Genomic DNA, 19,008 nt, shown 5'->3' with positions numbered 1-19,008 from the left:
GGCGTCCCCTTTTCAAAGCGCCAAGTGACTGACGCCCCCTAGACATTTGAAATAGGCTTTTTTTTTCAAAAGCGCAACCGTTTTATTTTAAATTATGTTATAAAATTAACTTAATACGAAAGTTGAAATTGCATGTAATTAACCAGCTTCAAAATTCGCTGGTAAATTTATTGTTTATTTAACTCTAACCACTTCCTTAACTATCCAAAAGTCAATGGCATTGGTACATTTAAGAGAGACAACCCAGATAATTATACTACTTTCTTAAGTTACGTTTCTTTTTAGTTTTACTTAATCACATATCACCACACAAAAAAATATCGTTTGATGTTATGTTAATTTTCACATACAACCAGGGGCGTAGCGAGGGGGGGGGGCGGGGGTGCGGACCGCACCGGGTGACACCATTTAGGGGGGTGACACCAAGGCAAAAAATAGCAAAATATATAGAGAAAAACTCGAGGGGGGGGGGGGTGCAAATTGAAAGTTTGTCCCTGGGAAGGGTCTCTATGCCTCTGGGGGGGGGGGGGGGGGGGGCGACACCATTAAGTACCGCACCGGGTGACACTCGACCTCGCTACGCCACTGCATACAACCTAATACTACATTAATTTTTTTCCTGTTTAAGAGGAATTAATGTATTTAAATTATAATATTACAGTACATTCCGAACGAAAAGATTAAAAACAATAGCCAAAATAAACGAGATGTGGGTCAATTGTGAGCTAAATTTAGAAGCTTTGTTTGTGTGCATGTCAGGCTTAGCTTCGGCTGCGTGCACATCTCCAACAAAGATTTCCCATTTGGTCTGCCATACTTCCATGGCCGTCTCTTTTTGAGCCGGGCCCAGTGAACTGTACCTGTTCCAAACGACAAAAAAAAAAATGACGCTTCTAAATAACCACTTTAACTTCTGCAACAAAGAAAGTCTCGGTTTGATTACTTGACTAAATCCCTCAGGACGTCCCTGAGTCTACTCAGCCCTAATATGTACCTAACTCACTGTATGGAAAGAAAAAAGTGCTAAATGACGTTTCTTTAAGTGGCTGAGGTCGCACTAACAAGCGTAACAGTGATCAACCGGCCCTTTAGAGTTACTTAAATACCACAAACTTATTTGGTTAAAGTGTAATGGTGTCGATATTACGGTACCGACTGATGATTAATTAGAATTGGTAAATGTATCGATACTTTAAATAATGTGGGGCTACTTCAGGAATCGTCATCCGTTATTAATCCTTTTTATTAATGGATTCTACCTATAATACAATCAAAGCCACGTTAAAGTTAACATTAGTATCACCACTGTACATAAGAAGCGAGACTAAAGTTAACATTAGTTCCCCCTCCCCCCTTGTATATGTGGATTCTCGCTAAAGTTAACATTAATTTTTATACTTATAACTGTAGGGCTACAATTTAGAAGTAATGTTATATATTTATTTTCTGAGTCTTTTTAAAATTTTGATTAACGATTTCTTTATGCTGTTGAAAGAGCCACACTGAATAATTCAAAGAGTTTATGCGGCTCCAGGGCTACATGTGCTTTTTGGCAGCTCCGATCCCGTCAAAGGGCCCAGGATTGTTAGACTATGATTGTCTGGCGTTCTGATGATTGTTGTTTTACAGATTCACAAAAAATAAAATCACCACCCACTGTACACACATTATAAACACGGTATGAGGATCTTGTGCTGTCAGAAGGCGTTGGTACCAGTGTTTCTTTCAGACTTTTTCTAGTAAGCTCATTACAGCATCGATCGATCTTGGCGGCCCACCAGGATTATTTCCTGGCGGCCCACCGGGATTATCTCCTGGCGGCCCACCGGGATTATCTCCTGGCGGCCCACCGGGATTATTTCCTGGCGGCCCATCGGGATTATTTCCTGGCGGCCCACCGGGATTATTTCCTGGCGGCCCACTGGGATTTTTCCCGGTGTCGTGGCACCCCAGTCCGGCTCCAGTTGAATGACGTGTACGCGTGACGTCACAAGATGTATGCGCGTCAGGTGACGGTGACGTCACGGCGCGAGCGAGCGAACTTACCGTATGGAGTTGATGGCCAGTTGTTTGAGCAGCGTCAGGTCCGCCAGATCGCTGGACATGGCCATGAAGGTGACGTAGAAGTCATGTGACATGGGAGCGGCGTCCCACGTGGTTCGGTCGTCGGAGCTGATGACGACCGGCACGTTGTGGGCTATCAGCGCTGCCATTGGATGGTTACGTAAGTCACTGACCAACCGGAGAACCTGTAAAATATGTCTTTTAATTTTTTACTTCAATTCATGTTATAAAATTAAAATAAATTCTCGCTACTTGGAGTAAAAAACGAATGTGAGAATAAATGAGTATAAATGACTCTTTCTTTATCTTTTCCAGGGGTTCAGCTCAGAGGCGTAGCGACCCTTGCCGGCGCCCGGGGACAAACTTTTCGATTTGCACCCCCCCCCCCCCCTCAAGATTTCGATTTGCACGCCACCCCCTTCAAACTTTCAATTTACATCCCCCTCAACCTTTCAATTTATTTTTCCAACCCATTTTGGCGCCCCCCCCCCTCGCTACGCTACTGTTTCAGCTTAACCCTCTCTATTGACGGGTGCTCACGTTGCAGATGAAGTAGAGTTCATCTGTTTTTCTCTGAGTAAGCTCTATGAAAAGGTAGTGTTGCCGGCTCAACATTCCCCGACTAAAGCAGTGACCATCAGAGCCGATTGGCTCGGGTTATTGTAGGTTGTCTCACAGTTTCTTTCAGACTTCTTTCTCCTGGGGGATAATCCCCCCCCCCCCCCTTTCCCCGAAGAAATGCCTGAAGAAACTCTGTTGGCTCAGAGTTATTGTAGGATGGCTCAAATAAACAATCAGAGCCGCATTGGCTCGGGGTTATTGTAGATTGGCTCACAGTTTTAGACTTCTTTCTCCAGGGGGATAACCCCCCCCCCCCCGACCCCCCAGAAGAAATGCCTGGAAAAAAAAACACTGTTGACTCGGGGTTATCGTAGATTGGATCAAATGGACAAGTGTTTACCTGGTTTGAAATGGGCTCGACCTCTATGGCTATGTCCTTTTGTCTGATGAGCTCGAGGTACCTGGGGTGTTTGCTTAGAGTCAGGGCGTGGCCCACACGAGAGGCGTTGAGAAGGATGGCATCGGCCAGGTTATGGCCAGTCTTGGTTCCCTGCCAGGCTGAGCCATAATAGTGGGGGGGGGGGGGGGGGGGAGGGGGGATTAGAATTACCGGATTTGCGATACAGAAACAATCATTGTGATTTTAAATTAAACGATTGTAATAAGGGCTAAAATGTTTCATGGAATTCATCTTATAATATGTTTAGGCTTTTGCAAGAAATGTTTCTTTTATAAAAGCGGTTATTACTCTAGATATTAGAAACATCTTCGTGAATAAAGCTTTTTTGCTAGTGGAAAATTTGTTTCTATGTCTTTTAGTTTTATTTATTGTAAGCATATTATTATTTTGTTTTATTTTTTAGATACTACTAACTAATATTATACATTTTTCTTTGCCTCTACCTCTAATCCTAAACTATACAATTTCTACTAAACACAACCTGGTACTGACGGACATTTTCTTTGTCGAATGCCGCCAATAATCTACAGTTTATTTTAATTAAAAAAAAACAGTACCCGATTTCATCTAATCTATAACCCCTATATATATATATATATATATATATATATATATATATATATATATATATATATATATATATATATATATATATATATATATATATATATATATATATTCAGCACCTAAATGTTTGAAATCTACTTAGAAAAATAAAACGTACATGTTTCCCCGGCATGGAAGAAGTACGGCAGCTTGTAGGGCGGGTCTTGTCTGGACGGGTACAGTAGAGCCTCGCTGTAGTAGGACAGGGGGTTGTAGAGAGCCTCGTTTCCAGACATATCAAAGCCCGCCATCAGATCTGGGTACTTCCGGTGTAGTTGCATTGTGGTTTTTATCTCTTCCAAAACCACGGATACATTTCGGAACCTGAGGAGGGATTTATTAAAAATATGACCATACCTCAAGGTAAAAAAAATTCTTGTCCCAGTATAAGGATATTGGAAAAATATTCAACGACATCAACTGCTGACCGGATGTGGCCCGCAGGTTGTACAATGTCGAACACTGTTTATGTTGATGAATACATTGTTTTGTATTTGAGTTAACTATCAACATTCTCCCAAAGAGGATGTTGCCTATTATTGATTTCAGTAAAAGCATGTATAAGCAAAACAAATATTATAGACCTCATATGACAGGACAGGAAAACTGTCAGTTCTAAATACTACACCAATTGAATTATTTTAAAACTAACGTACTACATACATACATCTAAGTCGTTAATTACTTCGATTTTTAAAACGTAATATATACTATGGCACTAAGTTTTAAATTACTATTTAAAAAACTATCATTAATAATTAAGTTATACTCTTCACTTGCCTTATACTATTAATAATGACCTTGACCCCATAAAAATCAGGGTGCTTTTTCTTGAAATCCTCGGCGACCTGCTCCACAAGCAATACACCAAACTCCATGTCATACTCGGTACCGTCTAGTTCAAAAAGCTGTGGTTGCATGGGAAATTTTATATATGTACACACATATATATATATATATAATCTCTATGTACTCACCTAATCGAATGTCCCCCTAATCTCCAAGTACTCACCTTGTCAAATGTCCCCCTAATCTCTATCTACTCACCTTGTCAAATGTCCCCCTAATCTCTATGTACTCACCTTGTCAAATGTCCCCCTAATCTCTATCTACTCACCTTGTCAAAAGTCCCCCTAATCTCTATCTACTCACCTTGTCAAATGTCCCCCTAATCTCTATCTACTCACCTTGTCAAATGTCCCCCTAATCTCTATCTACTCACCTTGTCAAATGTCCCCCTAATCTCTATCTACTCACCTTGTCGAATGTCCCCCTAATCTCCAGGTACTGAACATTGGCCTCGTAAAATTCTTCCATCGTCTGCCACAGCATGTCCCGGTAGATGGGCACGTGATACAGCAGGTAGTGGACCTACACGGGGAACATCAAGATATAACTCTACACGATGTAACAGTCACAGATGTGCAGGTTTTAGCACGTGCTACTGCTAATCTAAGAATAGTTGTGCATGTAGCGTGACAGAGCTATCTCCACAACTGTTACTACATCTCACCTGCCCGAAGTATCGGCCGAAGCGGACCCAGGCGGCCTGGTTATCAGCAAATGTCAGGAGCGGGTCAGTGGCCACGAGGCTGAGGTTTTGTTTTAAACTGCAGATATATTTAGACCAGGGAGATTGCATTTAATTGATACAAGATAGATTTATACCATTCTTCTTTTTAAAAGGAAATTATTTTGAAATAGGAAATAGGTTCAATCAAGAAGATTCGTGGTTTTTCTTTCTAAATATTTAAAACAAAAGTGTTTAATTAATCGTGTTGTAAATATTTCGGTCCACATGTTTACATAATTAAAACAACGAAACAAAGCTGACCTCAAATCGAAAGCTGTGACGTCACCAGACAAACGTCTTTCTTCCCTCACCAGCTTCCACTCACAGCCTGGGGGAGAGACACGGGAAGTTTATTACTACATGTTCTCTTTGTGAACACAATGGCGTAGCTAGGTGGAGCGAAGGGGCGGCCGCCCCCGGCTATAATTTTTTTTTTTCAAAAAATACAACATAGAATGCGGTAGTATCGAGTGGCTACATCTCCGTGTGAACATCCAAGTCAAAATGTACACCATCATGTTAGGGAGCTGGTTCTTACTGGTGTCTACGGGGATTTTTTTTTCAAATTAAATTGTGTTTTTTTTTAGTTACCCGAAATGACCTATAACTAGTCAAATATTCTTCTCTCGCGGCGTGACCTACGAAACACATCAACTACTGCATCTGTAGCTTGACCAGCAGGTTCGAGAAAATACTGAACTTTAATGATTTACTGTTACATCTGTCGACTCACCCTTCCCTCTGATAAATTTTGTACACGCAAGTTATAAGGAGTTTATAATTTTGAGCTTTAATAGAACACTTTGAAAATTAAAATATATATATTCATAGTTTAAAAATAAGTATTTACCTGGTGTTTTGTACGTGCTGTTAAACACACGGAAGACGGTGTTGCCGTGGTGGTTGAGGCACATGTAGACGTTGTCCCGGTAGGTGGCGTTTTTTATGATCCAGTCCAAGCTGACCATTGACTGGTCGTGGATGTGAAGCGCCGCTCCTAACACGGGGAGAAGAGTTTTGTTTGCAACAAATGAAGGTGTTGCTTTCTAGGATTGTAAACAGTTTTGATGACATTTAACTTAAACATCGGAAGGTGGGGGTGTCAGTAAAATAAAAATGATTTCTTACTAAATTAACCTGTTTTTACTAGAGGAGCTATGGAATATGAACACAGTTGAGATAGATAAACGTACGAAATGTTTTGCTCATTTCCAAACATGGTATTTCCAGTGTTTTTTTTCAGACTTTTTTCTCCGGTGGTGCACTTGATATTTTCGGGGGGGGGGGGGGGGGGGGGGGACGACAATATTCTTCGGGGGGCGGACACTGGTAAAAGTATATGTTTTCTATATAAATTCCATTTCGTTCGGGGGGGGGGGGGGGCGCCCCGAAGAGATGCCAGGAAGAAACTCTGGGTATTTCCATCCCCCCCACCCCTAGTTTTCCAAAAATCGCCCTCTCTCATCTCTCTCTCTCTCTCTCTCTCTCTCTCTCTCTCTTGTGAGAAAATGTGCTCCTTAGCAGATAATTATTTTTAATACTAGTTTCCAAAACTAGAGATTTTTTTTTTTTATTCTGTGAGATCGAAAGTAACTTTGTAACTGTGTGTTTTTTTAACAATTTTATTTTCCTAAAGTAATCGGGAGGAAATATTTAAACTGAAGTCTCTTAACAAGCCCAACCTGACATTATCAATAAGACTATAAGAGATTTCACTTTCGAGAATTTATAATGATGTAACAGTGATAATTTGATGAATTGGATTTTTTTTCTTTTTCTTTTAAGTAGTTAATATGTCACGGTAAATAAACTTTTAAAAAAGAAATTTTGATTACCGGAGAAGCAATTAGATAAAACTTTAATGACACATTAATCAAGCAGTAAATCAGAGTAATCACGCTGTGGCAAACACTTATATAAAATCTTCATTTAAAAGTTGTTGTAATATATTGTTAAAACTATGGAAAGCCGTGTTATCATTTTTGTGATTTTTAATGAACGTACTAATCGATGAGTTGAGCGTGTTTCGCTTACCCTTCGGCATGCGATGGATCAGTTCAAACATGGCCGTCTCTTCTATCTGTTTCCTAGAGCGGTAGAAGCTTAAGGAGGGAACAAACACAGTGCGGTTTTTTCCGGCTTGATTCTATCACGTGCTGTTTTTCCTGCAGCGAAAATAATATATGGTGTCCACATACATAAGCAAATACCTACGTACACACAGACTTTTTCAGATTTCCTTTTTTCAGGGAAGCACTTAAAATTTTCGTAAGGGTGGGGGGGGGGGGAGGCTAAGTTGTCCGCAGAAGGAAGGAGACATCCCCCCTCCACCCCCCTCCTCCCAAGGAATGCATGAAAGAAACTCTGCAAAGCCGGTTTAAGTTTTCCTAGAGAACGGATGTAAATAAAAATGCGGCTAAAAATAATAAACACGTGTTTAAAGTGTTATTAAGGACTTTCAAAAATGATTTATGTAAACGGTTTAGGATAAAATTTCACATTAGTTAACCTTCAAGCTACTGGTATCGCCTATAACATTATAGTTAGAGTTAGGATAAAGGTATCGAAGCTGGGTAATCTGCAACGGAAATTCGAATATGCTGGTACCGAAAAATACAATATGAAAATGTGTTTTTCAATTGAGCTTTTTAAGAATTATACATTGATTTTAAGATAGTACTGAAAGTTTGCTATTTGCTAAATCAAATACTGTCCTCTTTCTTGCATTAACCGTCTGTTTACAGTCTTTTAATGAATCAACTACTGTTCGCTTACTTGCATTAGCCGTCTGTTTACAGTCTTTTAATGAACCAACTACTGTCCGCTTACTTGCATTAGCCGTCTGTTTACAGTCTTTTAATGAATCAACTACTGTCCGCTTACTTGCATTAGCCGTTTGTTTACAGTCTTTTAATGAATCAAATACTTTCCTCTTACTTGAACTAACCGTCTGTTTAGTCTTTTAATGAATCAACTACTGTAAACTTACTTGCATTAGCCGTCTGTTTACTGTATTTTAATGAATCAAATACTGTCCTCTTACTTGCATTAGCCGTCTGTTTACTGTCTGCTCTTGTACCGACAGCACCAGACGTCCACCAACTCGCATGTGCTCATCTTCAGCAATTAGGTCATCTCGCATCGTCAGGTACTGGGACGTCTCCAGCGGGAGGGAGGAGCAGGGGGGTGCTAACGCCATGATGACGTAGCACATGATGCCCAACAAGAAGTGCCCGGGCACCATATTCAGTTGTCTAATTTTGTTGGATAATAAGTCTGATTAGTAATAGAACACATTTAGTTCCACAGTGGCTTAAGATATTGGCCTACACCAAGAGATACACTTAATGACAAGATAGGCAAAATTTATACGCTTTACATCATGTAGATATTGTACTGTGTAAGCTCCAAGGTTGTCATAAGGTTCATGTTGAAAAAATTAATCATTAAACAAAATTTTAAAATGTCTAATTACGTGAGAATAAATTAAACAAACCTTGTTTGTGCTACCATCCACATCATCTAGGCCTACTATACTGTATGTGGTACACGGTGGATTCGGTTGTGTTTTCGTACCATTACATCCGGTACTCGGCAAAAATAGATCGACTTACATTGTATTGTGTAAGAAACGCAGTTGTATTTTGCGAGCCACTTAAAACACTTAGCGGTTGCAACATGTGAATGGGAAATTTTGCATCCTGTTTCAGTGGTTTGTTGGTCTGTCTGTCTGTCTGTCTGTCTGTCTGTCTGTCTGTCTGCCTGCCTGCCTGCCTGCCTGCCTGCCTGCCTGCCTGCCTGCCTGCCTGCCTGCCTGTCTGTCTGTCTGTCTGTCTGTCTGTCTGCCTGCCTGCCTGCCTGCCTGCCTGCCTGCCTGCCTGCCTGCCTGCCTGCCTGCCTGCCTGCCTGCCTGCCTGCCTGCCTGCCTGCCTGCCTGCCTGCCTGCCTGCCTGCCTGCCTGCCTGCCTGCCTGCCTGCCTGCCTGCCTGCCTGTCTGTCTGTCTGTCTGTCTGTCTGTCTGTCTGTCTGTCTGTCTGTCTGTCTGTCTGTCTGTCTGTCTGTCTGTCTGTCTGTCTGTCTGTCTGTCTGTCTGTCTGTCTGTCTGTCTGTCTGTCTGTCTGTCTGTCTAAGCGTGGGTGAGTGATAAGTGCCGGGATTTTTCAAGGGAGGTGTGGTGACAAAAAAAAACTTAGGGCGCACTGATGGATTTAACATGTGTCAAGATCTGACACACGCCCATCATTGAAACAACACATTCAACACATGTGTAGACAGTATATGAGTAAAGGGCAGGCACTCGTCTACACGGTGTCGAAAAGACTTAACCGAAGTTTTACCACCGAGTCCTTTAAGTAATTGCTCAAACGATTGACAATAATAATTTATAAATTGTAAAATAACTGCCCGCACACCCTGTTACCAGCTAATGTCACTTCTTTTACAAATAACTAAATATATCTAAATTGTTATCGTCAACGTTATCAAGTTCTCGTCGGCTTTGATTCCCTTCGATACTCTTTACAAACAAATCCCGTTTTATTACGATCTATTAAAAGAACCGTTCCATTGTCTGTTTATCGTCGCGACACTTAGCCAGATTTCTGCGCGTCATGTGACTTCTCTGAACTGTTTGCTGATGTTCCAACTTGATAAGTTTTTTTTTTTTTTTGTAGCTGAGTTAGTTTATCGATTTCATTATTTAGTTCTATTCCAAGGTAAATAATTTCCAGCGCTTCTTCAAGATTAGATAACTTCAATTAATACAACACGCAATTGGTTTTTGGTCTAGAGTTTTAAAACCTGCCACAAGTAGTTAATCAACATAACAAAATTTAACGAAAGTTAGAATTACTTGATTTATTGTTTAATGTAGTTTTTTTAGCCTTATGAAAATCGAATTTTTAATGAACTAAATTTGAAAGGCGTACATAATAAAAGTAAATTGGGGAAGGTTTTTGTATTGTAATTTACCGAATATAATGAATTGCATTACAGTTAATCACTGACAAAGACCTACACGAAATTTCGAAGGCTAATTACAATAATGACGTCTGCTGGTAATGTGATTGAAAAGGATGAGTGAGGTGGGGGAGGGGTGTCCCCAGTAGCGTACGCAGGGGGGGAGCAGGGGGAGCGGCCGCTCCCCCTCTGGCCATTTTCAGCAAAGTGGCGCCTTTTTGGAAACTTTTTTAACTCAAAGTTTTAAACAATGATATTTGTTAAAAAATTATTTTTTTCGGCACATCTATGTAAATCACAAGATTTATTTTCATGCAGCAATTAATCATTATTGTACCCGTCTAGTAGTTTCTACGTTTACGTATTAACAGCTGCATCAGTTTGCCATTCTTAAAATAACCATTACGATGCATTGCAAAGTTTAAAAAACCTCTACGGGTAGTATTACTTGGCAAGAGGGGTGTTAAGTTCAAGGCAACTGTATAATGTATGTGCCTACGAATAATTGAATTAGAAAATGTTATACATAAAACTTCACACATAATTACTCTATATATACAGTTTGAATCGTGTGATTAATTTTTAAAAATTACAATACAGAAACAAATACAACTGATGTGGCACCTCTATTTAAATTTACATATGAGCAAACTGCGTAGTGGTGGGGAAATTTTGACAAGGTCAACAACGTCATCACGATGAATTAGTAGTATTCTTACAGTTTGGGCGATAGTGATTACGATTACGAATTGTATGAAACAGTTACAACCCCCTCCCCCATGGACCCCTCTGTAAAAAAAAATATTGTCATAATACCACTGCTACTTATTTAAATCTATTTCTATAATATATATTTGTGTAATATATATTTGTGTAATATATATGTATGTTTAGAATAGTCATCTAAAAACTGACGCTATGTTCACTCTGAGTTGGTTATCTTTCCCCCCCCCCCCCCTTCTCACCACCACAATTATGTAGAGCGACATTAATTTCACACCTTGTTATACACTGGGTTGGATAATCGACCTAAAGTGACCGGAAAGTGGTAAATGAAGTTGAACCCACCCCCCCCCCCCAACCCACCCTGAACTGATATGTAAATGCTTAATGATGTACCAAAGTACTATGCCGCCTGAAAATTAGCTTTTTAAACGTAAAACTTTGTGAATATTGTTTTTGCAATTACCAGTAAAAAGGTGTGTGAGCAATACAGTGATCTAACCCATACCTATCACTATGTTAAAAAATGATCTTTAAAGAACACAAAGAAGCAGTAGTTAATTAAAAATATATGATGAACTAAAAGACCAATGTTTAGTTAAATGTAGGCAGCTATTACGAATGTTTAGCTGTTTTTTGGAAAAGCGTGGTTTTATACCAACTCTGATTTTAATAACTTTCATTATGCTGTAACACTTTTGCATTTATGCTGACGATATATTAAATTCTGATTATAGACAAAAACATTTTGTAAACACGAATAGTGTTAAGCAATTTCATTATATTCTAAAGTAATTATTTATTTGTTTTGACATTTATAATTAAATGTGTAGATATATACATATTTATAATAAGAGTGTGATTATTTCCCCTATTTCACTTGTCTTAAATAGTTTCCCAGGAATTATTATGTAAGAAATTTTTTTACAAGAATTACAGAACATATTGTGTTACGTTCATTGTTTTTGGTTGTGGTGTGTGTATATTTGCTTTGTTTTTGTTTAGATTGATACTATTTTTGTTTTGTCGGCCTACATTGTGTGTTTTTTTTTATTTCTTCAGAGTGCTACTTTCAATTATTTTACATCATAGCGAAGTAATGACATATAGCTAATAATTTATATATATATATATATATATATATATATATATATATATATATATATATATATATATATATATATATATATATATATATATATATATATAACATACGTATAAAGAACGTGTTAAAAATTCGGCGCCTTTTTTTGCTCTTTTCGCTCCCCCTACAACGAAAACCTGGATACGCCTCTGGGTGTCCCAGGTAGTTAAGAATCAGCTTCACTTAGTGTTTTTTTAAATTACTTTCCTATAGTTGCTAAGCTTTTTACACTTGACGGCAATCGATAATTATTTTTAAGTTATGATAAATTGTATGAACAATTTTTTAATGATAAAAAAAAAGAAACTTTTTACTTTTTACTAAAGAGCCAAATGGGTCATTTAAAATCGTTGCCTCGAATCAATCTGTTGATGAATACCCGATTATCTTCTCTGAACTCTAGTTCATTTCTTTTCAAAGGCCCTTCTAACCCCCGTCACAAACAAAGCAATTTTAGATTACAAAATGGGAACTTTTATCGAAATGTTTCCGATATTTGGCGGTACTCAAACCAACAAGTACAAAGGCGATTCCGATTCATACAAGATCATTGATGATAGTAATCACAGTTCAAAGTTGAGTTGGGTCGATGTCAGTTCACTGTCATATACCAGTAAAACGGTCGATGTCAGAAAACTGTCAGATGGCAGTAAAACTACAAATGTCAGACCAGTGTCAATTGGCAGTAGAACGACCGATGTAAAGTCCACTATCAGATGGCAGTAAAATGACGGATGTCAGATCACTGTCAGATGTCAATGCAACAACTGTTGTACCAGCGAAAGACCCCCCCCCCCCTCCCCCCTACCTTAGTTACTCCAGGGAATCCGTCTATCGTAGGTTCAAAATCTCTTTGAAGGTCGAGATCCAGTTTTGATCCTAACTTCGTTAATTCGTTTTGTAAAAAAAATATATATAAAAAAATTTTTTTTTAAAAATCCCAAAAAAAAACCCCATCAGTTGCACAACTTGTTCGACAAAGTTTTGTTGAATATAGGCCTATCTACCTTATGAAAAAAAAATTGTCGCAAATCAACATCAAATTGATTTAAATGCATAAAATCTCTCAATCATTTTCATAAGCCGACGATTTTTTTAAAGATTTTTTTTCCTCAGTTTACTTAAACAACACATTTTACTGGCCTAATTTGACGCTGTTCGATGCCAATCCTAAAATCGATAATTGAATTCCAAAAAAGCTGGTTGTCACCGCCTCTCGCGGGGACGCCATGTAAAGTGGTGTATAAAAAGTACAAACCTTCCAGCCGTGCCAGAGTTCCGTTGATTAGGACTGACCGATAACTTGGTCTCCTAGATCTTTTTAGTTTTACAGAGTTATCGGACTTATAAAGGGAGATAGCTTTGTATTTATCTTTTTAATTTATTTATTAGATTCACACTGTAGGTAAAATTAAAATTATTTAACATTGACGTTTATTGATTTTCTTAAACTAAATTTTATAAATATAGTATCAACTTAAGGAGAAGATTTCAATAAGTTTACATTTTAGTCAGAATAATTAATATTCCCTCTTAAATTCAAATCTCATTACTAAATTTTGTATTGACGAGCAAATATTATTTCCGAAAAAAACATTAAGTTTTAAGATTAAAAGTTGTGTTGAAAAAAAAACGTTTATAAAATGACGACATCTATATCTGTAAGTGAAATGAATACACCCAGCGATTTGACTATGACCACTTATTATGGTGATGATTATACGAGTCATGCCCCTTTGCAATCTCTGGATATGAGTACCGCAGAAACGCTGCACTACGTGATGAGCGCGGTTGTCGGCCCCATCGTTTGCATCATCGGGTTTGTGGGCAACGTTCTTTCTGCCGTTGTCTGGACTCGCCCGGGGATGTGGAGCTCCACGGGACTTTACCTTACCTGCCAGGTGAGAGGCTCATTTACATGTAACTCCTAATCAAGTGACATCATAATAGTTTCTGGTTAGAGACCTACGCGCTCACTATTCGTCAAACGTTTTCACAAATCACTCCATTCCTACTAAAAGTGAAGACGTAACCATAAAGTTTTTCATGATGTTTATGTTTAAAATGTACATAGCACACGCTATGCCGTATCCCCCCACGCAGTTTCTTCCAGGCATGTCTTCGGGGGAGCGGAAAGTCTACCGCCCCATCCAGTAGCGTAGGGAAGGGGGGGGGGGGACATATGCCCCGGTCGCCGATCTTAGGGGGCGCCAAAATGGGTTGGAAAAATAAATTGAAAGGTTGAGGGGGGTGCAAATCGACAGTTTGAGGAGTGTGCAAATCGAAATCTTGAGAGGGGTGCAAATCGAAATCTTGAGGGGGGTGCAAATTGAAAAGTTTGTCCCCGGGCGCCGTGAAGGGTCGCTACGCCTCTGGCCCAACCCCCCAAACGAAATGGAATTTAAATAGAAAATATATACTTTAAACGGTGTCCGCCCCCCCCCACAGGAAATTTTAGTCTCCCCCTCTCCCCTGCTCCCCCCCCCCCCCCCCCCCCCAAAAAAAAAAAATATTCTCAAGTGTCCCCCCTCACCCTAGGAGAAAAAAAGCACACACTGGAAAAAGTATGTTTTCTATACAAATTCTATTTGCTTTCTATCCCCTCCACCCTCAAGAAATCCCTGAAAGAAACTCTCCTATCCCATAAAAGTGTGACATCATTTATGGACAACTCACTTCAGTTTTAGTCGCCTGTAATAGACTCAAATATCTAGCTCTATATCTCTGTTCTCATTTTTGCATTATAATAACACTGAATTGAAACATATTAATTTTTTTTTAAATTGTAAAGAGGTCGAATAATATTTTGACGTAATTTAATGTAATGGAGTCGAAATGCTTACGTGACCAGGCGGTGGCAGGTGTCGGCGTCCTGATCATGTTCCTCCTGTGTGACTCCCTGCAAGCCTGGGCGCCCAGCCTGACCTACAGCCCCGCCTACGGACAGCTGTTCAGCTACGTCAGCTACCCGCTCTACTACATCACGGGGGTCCTCTGTGTGTGGATCACTGTGGGGGTCACGGTGGATCGTTACATCATGGTGTGTTGGATCACTAAAGAAAAGGTAACATTTTGATTCGTGCAGTTATAGTACAAAAATATGTGTATGTGTAAAGCCTTCGTATGTTGTACTACTGAGCTAGTACTTTGTTGACACACGGGGTTCATTAAATATTGTAACACACTCCCTACGTCATATATATATTATATATATATATATATATATATATATATATATATATATATATATATATATATATATATATATATATATATATATATATATATATATATTGTAGTCTATGTGTGGGTATATTCTTTATGCATTACTTCAATATTTATCCAATCATGAAAATTAAATTCCTCAAGAGGGGTGCAATTTGGTGCCCAGAGTTCCCCTGAGGCTTTCTTAGCACCTGGGATCTGTTGATTGGGCATCGCGCCCAGGGTGTCAGAGGTACCACTTGATTCAATTGTAAAACCTCACTAGGCGCATCCGCCGGCGCCCCGAGGGTCGTGAGACCCGCAGTACCCCGTGAAGACTATGGCGGCTTCGTTCTATTTAAAGATTGCCATACACTATGAATACATTGGGCTACTTAAATTGTTCACTAAAATGAATCACGCACAACCTCGGGCAATCCAACGGTCGAGAATCGGGAGCGCCCCGGGTTAGTCATGAACACAATGATGTTTACATCGAAGCCCCTGTCTCCTGGGCGGTCACTGAAGGTTTGGTTTTTTCCTAATGCTATAATCAAGTTAATGCTACGATAGCGATTCATTTCTACACCTTTCATCCGATCGCCATAAAATTTTGGGAAGTTGATGATAAACTCCAGGGAAGGTTTCTTCAGGGAAAAAATATTTAAATTTCGGAGGAACGGCGCCCCGACAGGGTGCAATTTGGTGTGCAGAGTTCCCCAGCGGCTATCTTAGCCTCCGGCGCCCGGTCAGTTTGGTGACCGAGCGCGGCACGGGCTCCCATATGAGCACTATTGCGCCTACATTCATTTTAAACAGCACCCTACTCCACTGACACGTCGGGGCACTACACTCAATGACTAGAGGAGTCGCACCGGGTGCTCACGCGGTAGTGTAACCAGTGGCTCCCGAGAGTGCCCCGCAACCCCATAAACCTGGACGGCCGTGTGTTCTACCTCATCCTTGCGGGGGTGATTGTACACTGAAGGTCTGGGATTTTTCCTGATGCAATATGCATCTGTTGTTACAACGATAGTGATAGGTTTGGAGAGGAAATAGGTCACGCGTCTAAGAATGCATCATTGGTAGGAATTGAATATTATCATTTCGTGTGTTTGAATTTATTTTCATTTCAGATCGCAGCAACACGATATATATATATATATATATATATATATATATATATATATATATATATATATATATATACATATATATATATATATATATATATATATATATATATATATATATATATATATATATATATATATATATATATATATATATATATATATACATACATTGAACTCCTCGCCATATTTAAATTCTGTCTGTGCAACTGGTAGCAACAACATACTAAGGACCAGGATTGCTTTAAGACTTTTAGCTCTGCGAGGGGTGGGGAAATTATTAGGATTGTTAAATTTGATAATTAGATTCCTGAAAGACATACCCCTAAAGACTATATAGTCCAAAATACACACCAATTATTCTTGTAACCCCACAGATTTAAGAAAAGAGCATTGCTGTTGGTGTTACAGCATGTTTTCCTCTCCATTCCAGAGCCTCTGCAGTGAAGGGCGAGCCAAGCTCAGCCTCACTCTGATCACCATAGCCGTCACTCTGGTCAACATACCCAACTTTTTCTACTACACGCCCGCTACTTCGGACAGCAGTAACGGTGGCTACACGGAAAGCTACAACAGCACCAACGGTGGCTACATGGGACGTTACAACAGCACCAACGAAACGACAGCCAGGATGACAAGTGAGAAACAGCCAGGCTACAGGCTGTCTGGGTTTGGTGGCAGTCAGATGGGATTCACGTATGAGTTCTGGATTCACTGCATCGCTGTTCTACTGGTGCCTTGGTTCTCTGTGTTCTACATGAACGTGATGATCATATTTCAGGTAGGTCCAGGTGAACTTGATTACCATATGTCAGGTAGGTCCAGGTGAACTTGATTACCATATGTCAGGTAGGTCCAGGTGAACGTGATCATATTTCAGGTAGGTCCAGGTGAACTTGATGATCATATGTCAGGTAGGTCCAGGTGAACTTGATTACCATATGTCAGGTAGGTCCAGGTGAACTTGATGATCATATGTCAGGTAGGTCCAGGTGAACTTGATGATCATATTTCAGGTAGGTCCAGGTGAACTTGATCGTATTTCAGGTAGGTCCAGGTGAACTTGATCGTATTTCAGGTAGGTCCAGGTGAACTTGATTACCATATTTCAGGTAGGTCCAGGTGAACTTGATGATCATGTCAGGTAGGTCCAGGTGAAGTTGATCGTATTTCAGGTAGGTCCAGGTGAACTTGATGATCATATGTCAGGTAGGTACAGGTGAACTTGATCGTATTTCAGGTAGGTCCAGGTGAACTTGATAACCATATGTAAGGTAGGTACAGATGAACTTGATCGTATTTCAGGTAGGTCCAGGTGAACTTGATCGTATTTCAGGTAGGTCAAGGTGAAGTTGATGCTCATATTTCAGGTAGGTACAGGTGAACTTGATCGTATTACAGATAGAATGATATTTCAAACAAGGCATACTGAAACTTAATGCTATTTTGGATAATCTTTAGGCGAACTTGATGATATTTGAGATAAGTACATGTGAACCTGATATTGTAGGTAGAATCTAGGTAAACAAGAAATTTTATAATTGAACATAGCTTAAATCTGTCCAGATTATATATTTCTGGTTGATTGCTTACCCAACAATCAGTCTTATACCTCATCCACTAATATGCTCACTTACAAACCACTTACATCTCTCTCACAAATCTCCAACAAATGCTGCTGTTGCTACCCTTTTAAAAAAAGAAAGAGGTAAAAGTAAAAGCCTAGTTCACACACTATTCTCTCAGATCACACGGGCTAACAAACAAATGGCGGATAAAAAGACAGCCCATTCCATGGAGAGAAGCAAGAAGTCAGAAAACCAGATCACACGAATTCTGCTCAGCGCCACTTTTTCTTTTATCTTCTTCATGGGAGTCCAGTGCGTGGCCCAGTGCTACTGGATGCAGAAACCACAACGTGTAAGATATTAGTTGTAAACAATTATTTTTTTAAGTCGATTTTTATCTTGGGCTGTTAGGGAAATAATTTATAAGATACAGGAGTGCAGATACCTCACTCCACATATTTTAATTTTAGCTTATTGTCTTGCCGCTTTGTGTACTTTTTAATTGGCTATTTTCATTTTTTTAAATTTGGAAAGTTAAAAAAATGTAATTTAAATATGAAATTTTAATTATTTTCAAGTAGCTTTAGTTTAGGTTTGCTTTTTATTATGTTATTTCAAAATCTGTTGATTTTTATTATTGAAGTAAAAATGTATCATACATTTTTGCAATACGAATTTATCTACTTAAAGTTAAAGCAATGGATGCAATTATTTATAATCAAACTTATACAAGGCTGTTTTTTTTTCACAGGCTGATTGGCGTATTGTGTCATCTGCTTTTGCCTTTGGCAAGACCGGCATAGTTTTTACTTCAGCTTTAAACTTTATCTTCTACTGCCTTACTGGCAGGCGGTTCCGCAATGAACTCCTCAAGACTTTAGGGTTCTCCAGCAAATCTTTGAAATATTCCAGCCAGTCTGACTCGCCTACCTCCAGTACACAACACACTAATGTCCCAACTGATTGACTCTATGATCAATCAACAAGATAAACTAGACCAACTTCATGATCAG

The 19,008-nt window shown here is 39.3% G+C and overlaps 2 protein-coding genes across 3 annotated transcripts; one reads left to right on the top strand and one right to left on the bottom strand.

The window, feature by feature from the left end:
* Positions 1-534: 534 nt before the first annotated feature.
* On the bottom strand, positions 535-8,907 carry LOC131945045 (adenosine deaminase AGSA). 2 transcript variants are annotated; one of them, XM_059306029.1, is made up of 12 exons: positions 8,761-8,907; positions 8,308-8,518; positions 7,299-7,429; positions 6,115-6,261; positions 5,526-5,592; positions 5,205-5,301; positions 4,949-5,062; positions 4,472-4,599; positions 3,810-4,015; positions 3,026-3,183; positions 2,047-2,249; positions 535-860 (listed from the first exon to the last, which is right to left on the bottom strand). In XM_059306029.1, the coding sequence occupies exons 3-12, from the start codon at positions 7,327-7,329 to the stop codon at positions 656-658; spliced, it is 1,356 nt and encodes a 451-aa protein (XP_059162012.1). In that variant the 5' UTR covers positions 7,330-7,429; positions 8,308-8,518; positions 8,761-8,907; the 3' UTR covers positions 535-655. The 2 variants fall into 2 exon arrangements, with proteins under 2 accessions (XP_059162012.1, XP_059162014.1); XM_059306031.1 differs by lacking the exons at positions 8,308-8,518; positions 8,761-8,907 and adding an exon at positions 8,040-8,065.
* A 7,932-nt stretch (positions 8,908-16,839) lies between these two features.
* LOC131945018 (uncharacterized) lies at positions 16,840-18,962 on the top strand. Its single transcript, XM_059305963.1, has 3 exons — positions 16,840-17,208; positions 18,174-18,347; positions 18,747-18,962. The coding sequence occupies exons 1-3, from the start codon at positions 16,840-16,842 to the stop codon at positions 18,960-18,962; spliced, it is 759 nt and encodes a 252-aa protein (XP_059161946.1).
* The last annotated feature ends 46 nt before the right edge of the window (positions 18,963-19,008 follow it).

Source organism: Physella acuta, unplaced genomic scaffold (genome assembly GCF_028476545.2).
Source record: "Physella acuta isolate Inbredline_101_S28 unplaced genomic scaffold, ASM2847654v3 ptg000519l, whole genome shotgun sequence".
NCBI classification, from domain to species: domain Eukaryota; kingdom Metazoa; phylum Mollusca; class Gastropoda; family Physidae; genus Physella; species Physella acuta.
Note: the sequence above shows the minus strand (reverse complement) of the source record. Positions and strands in the feature narration are given on the sequence as shown.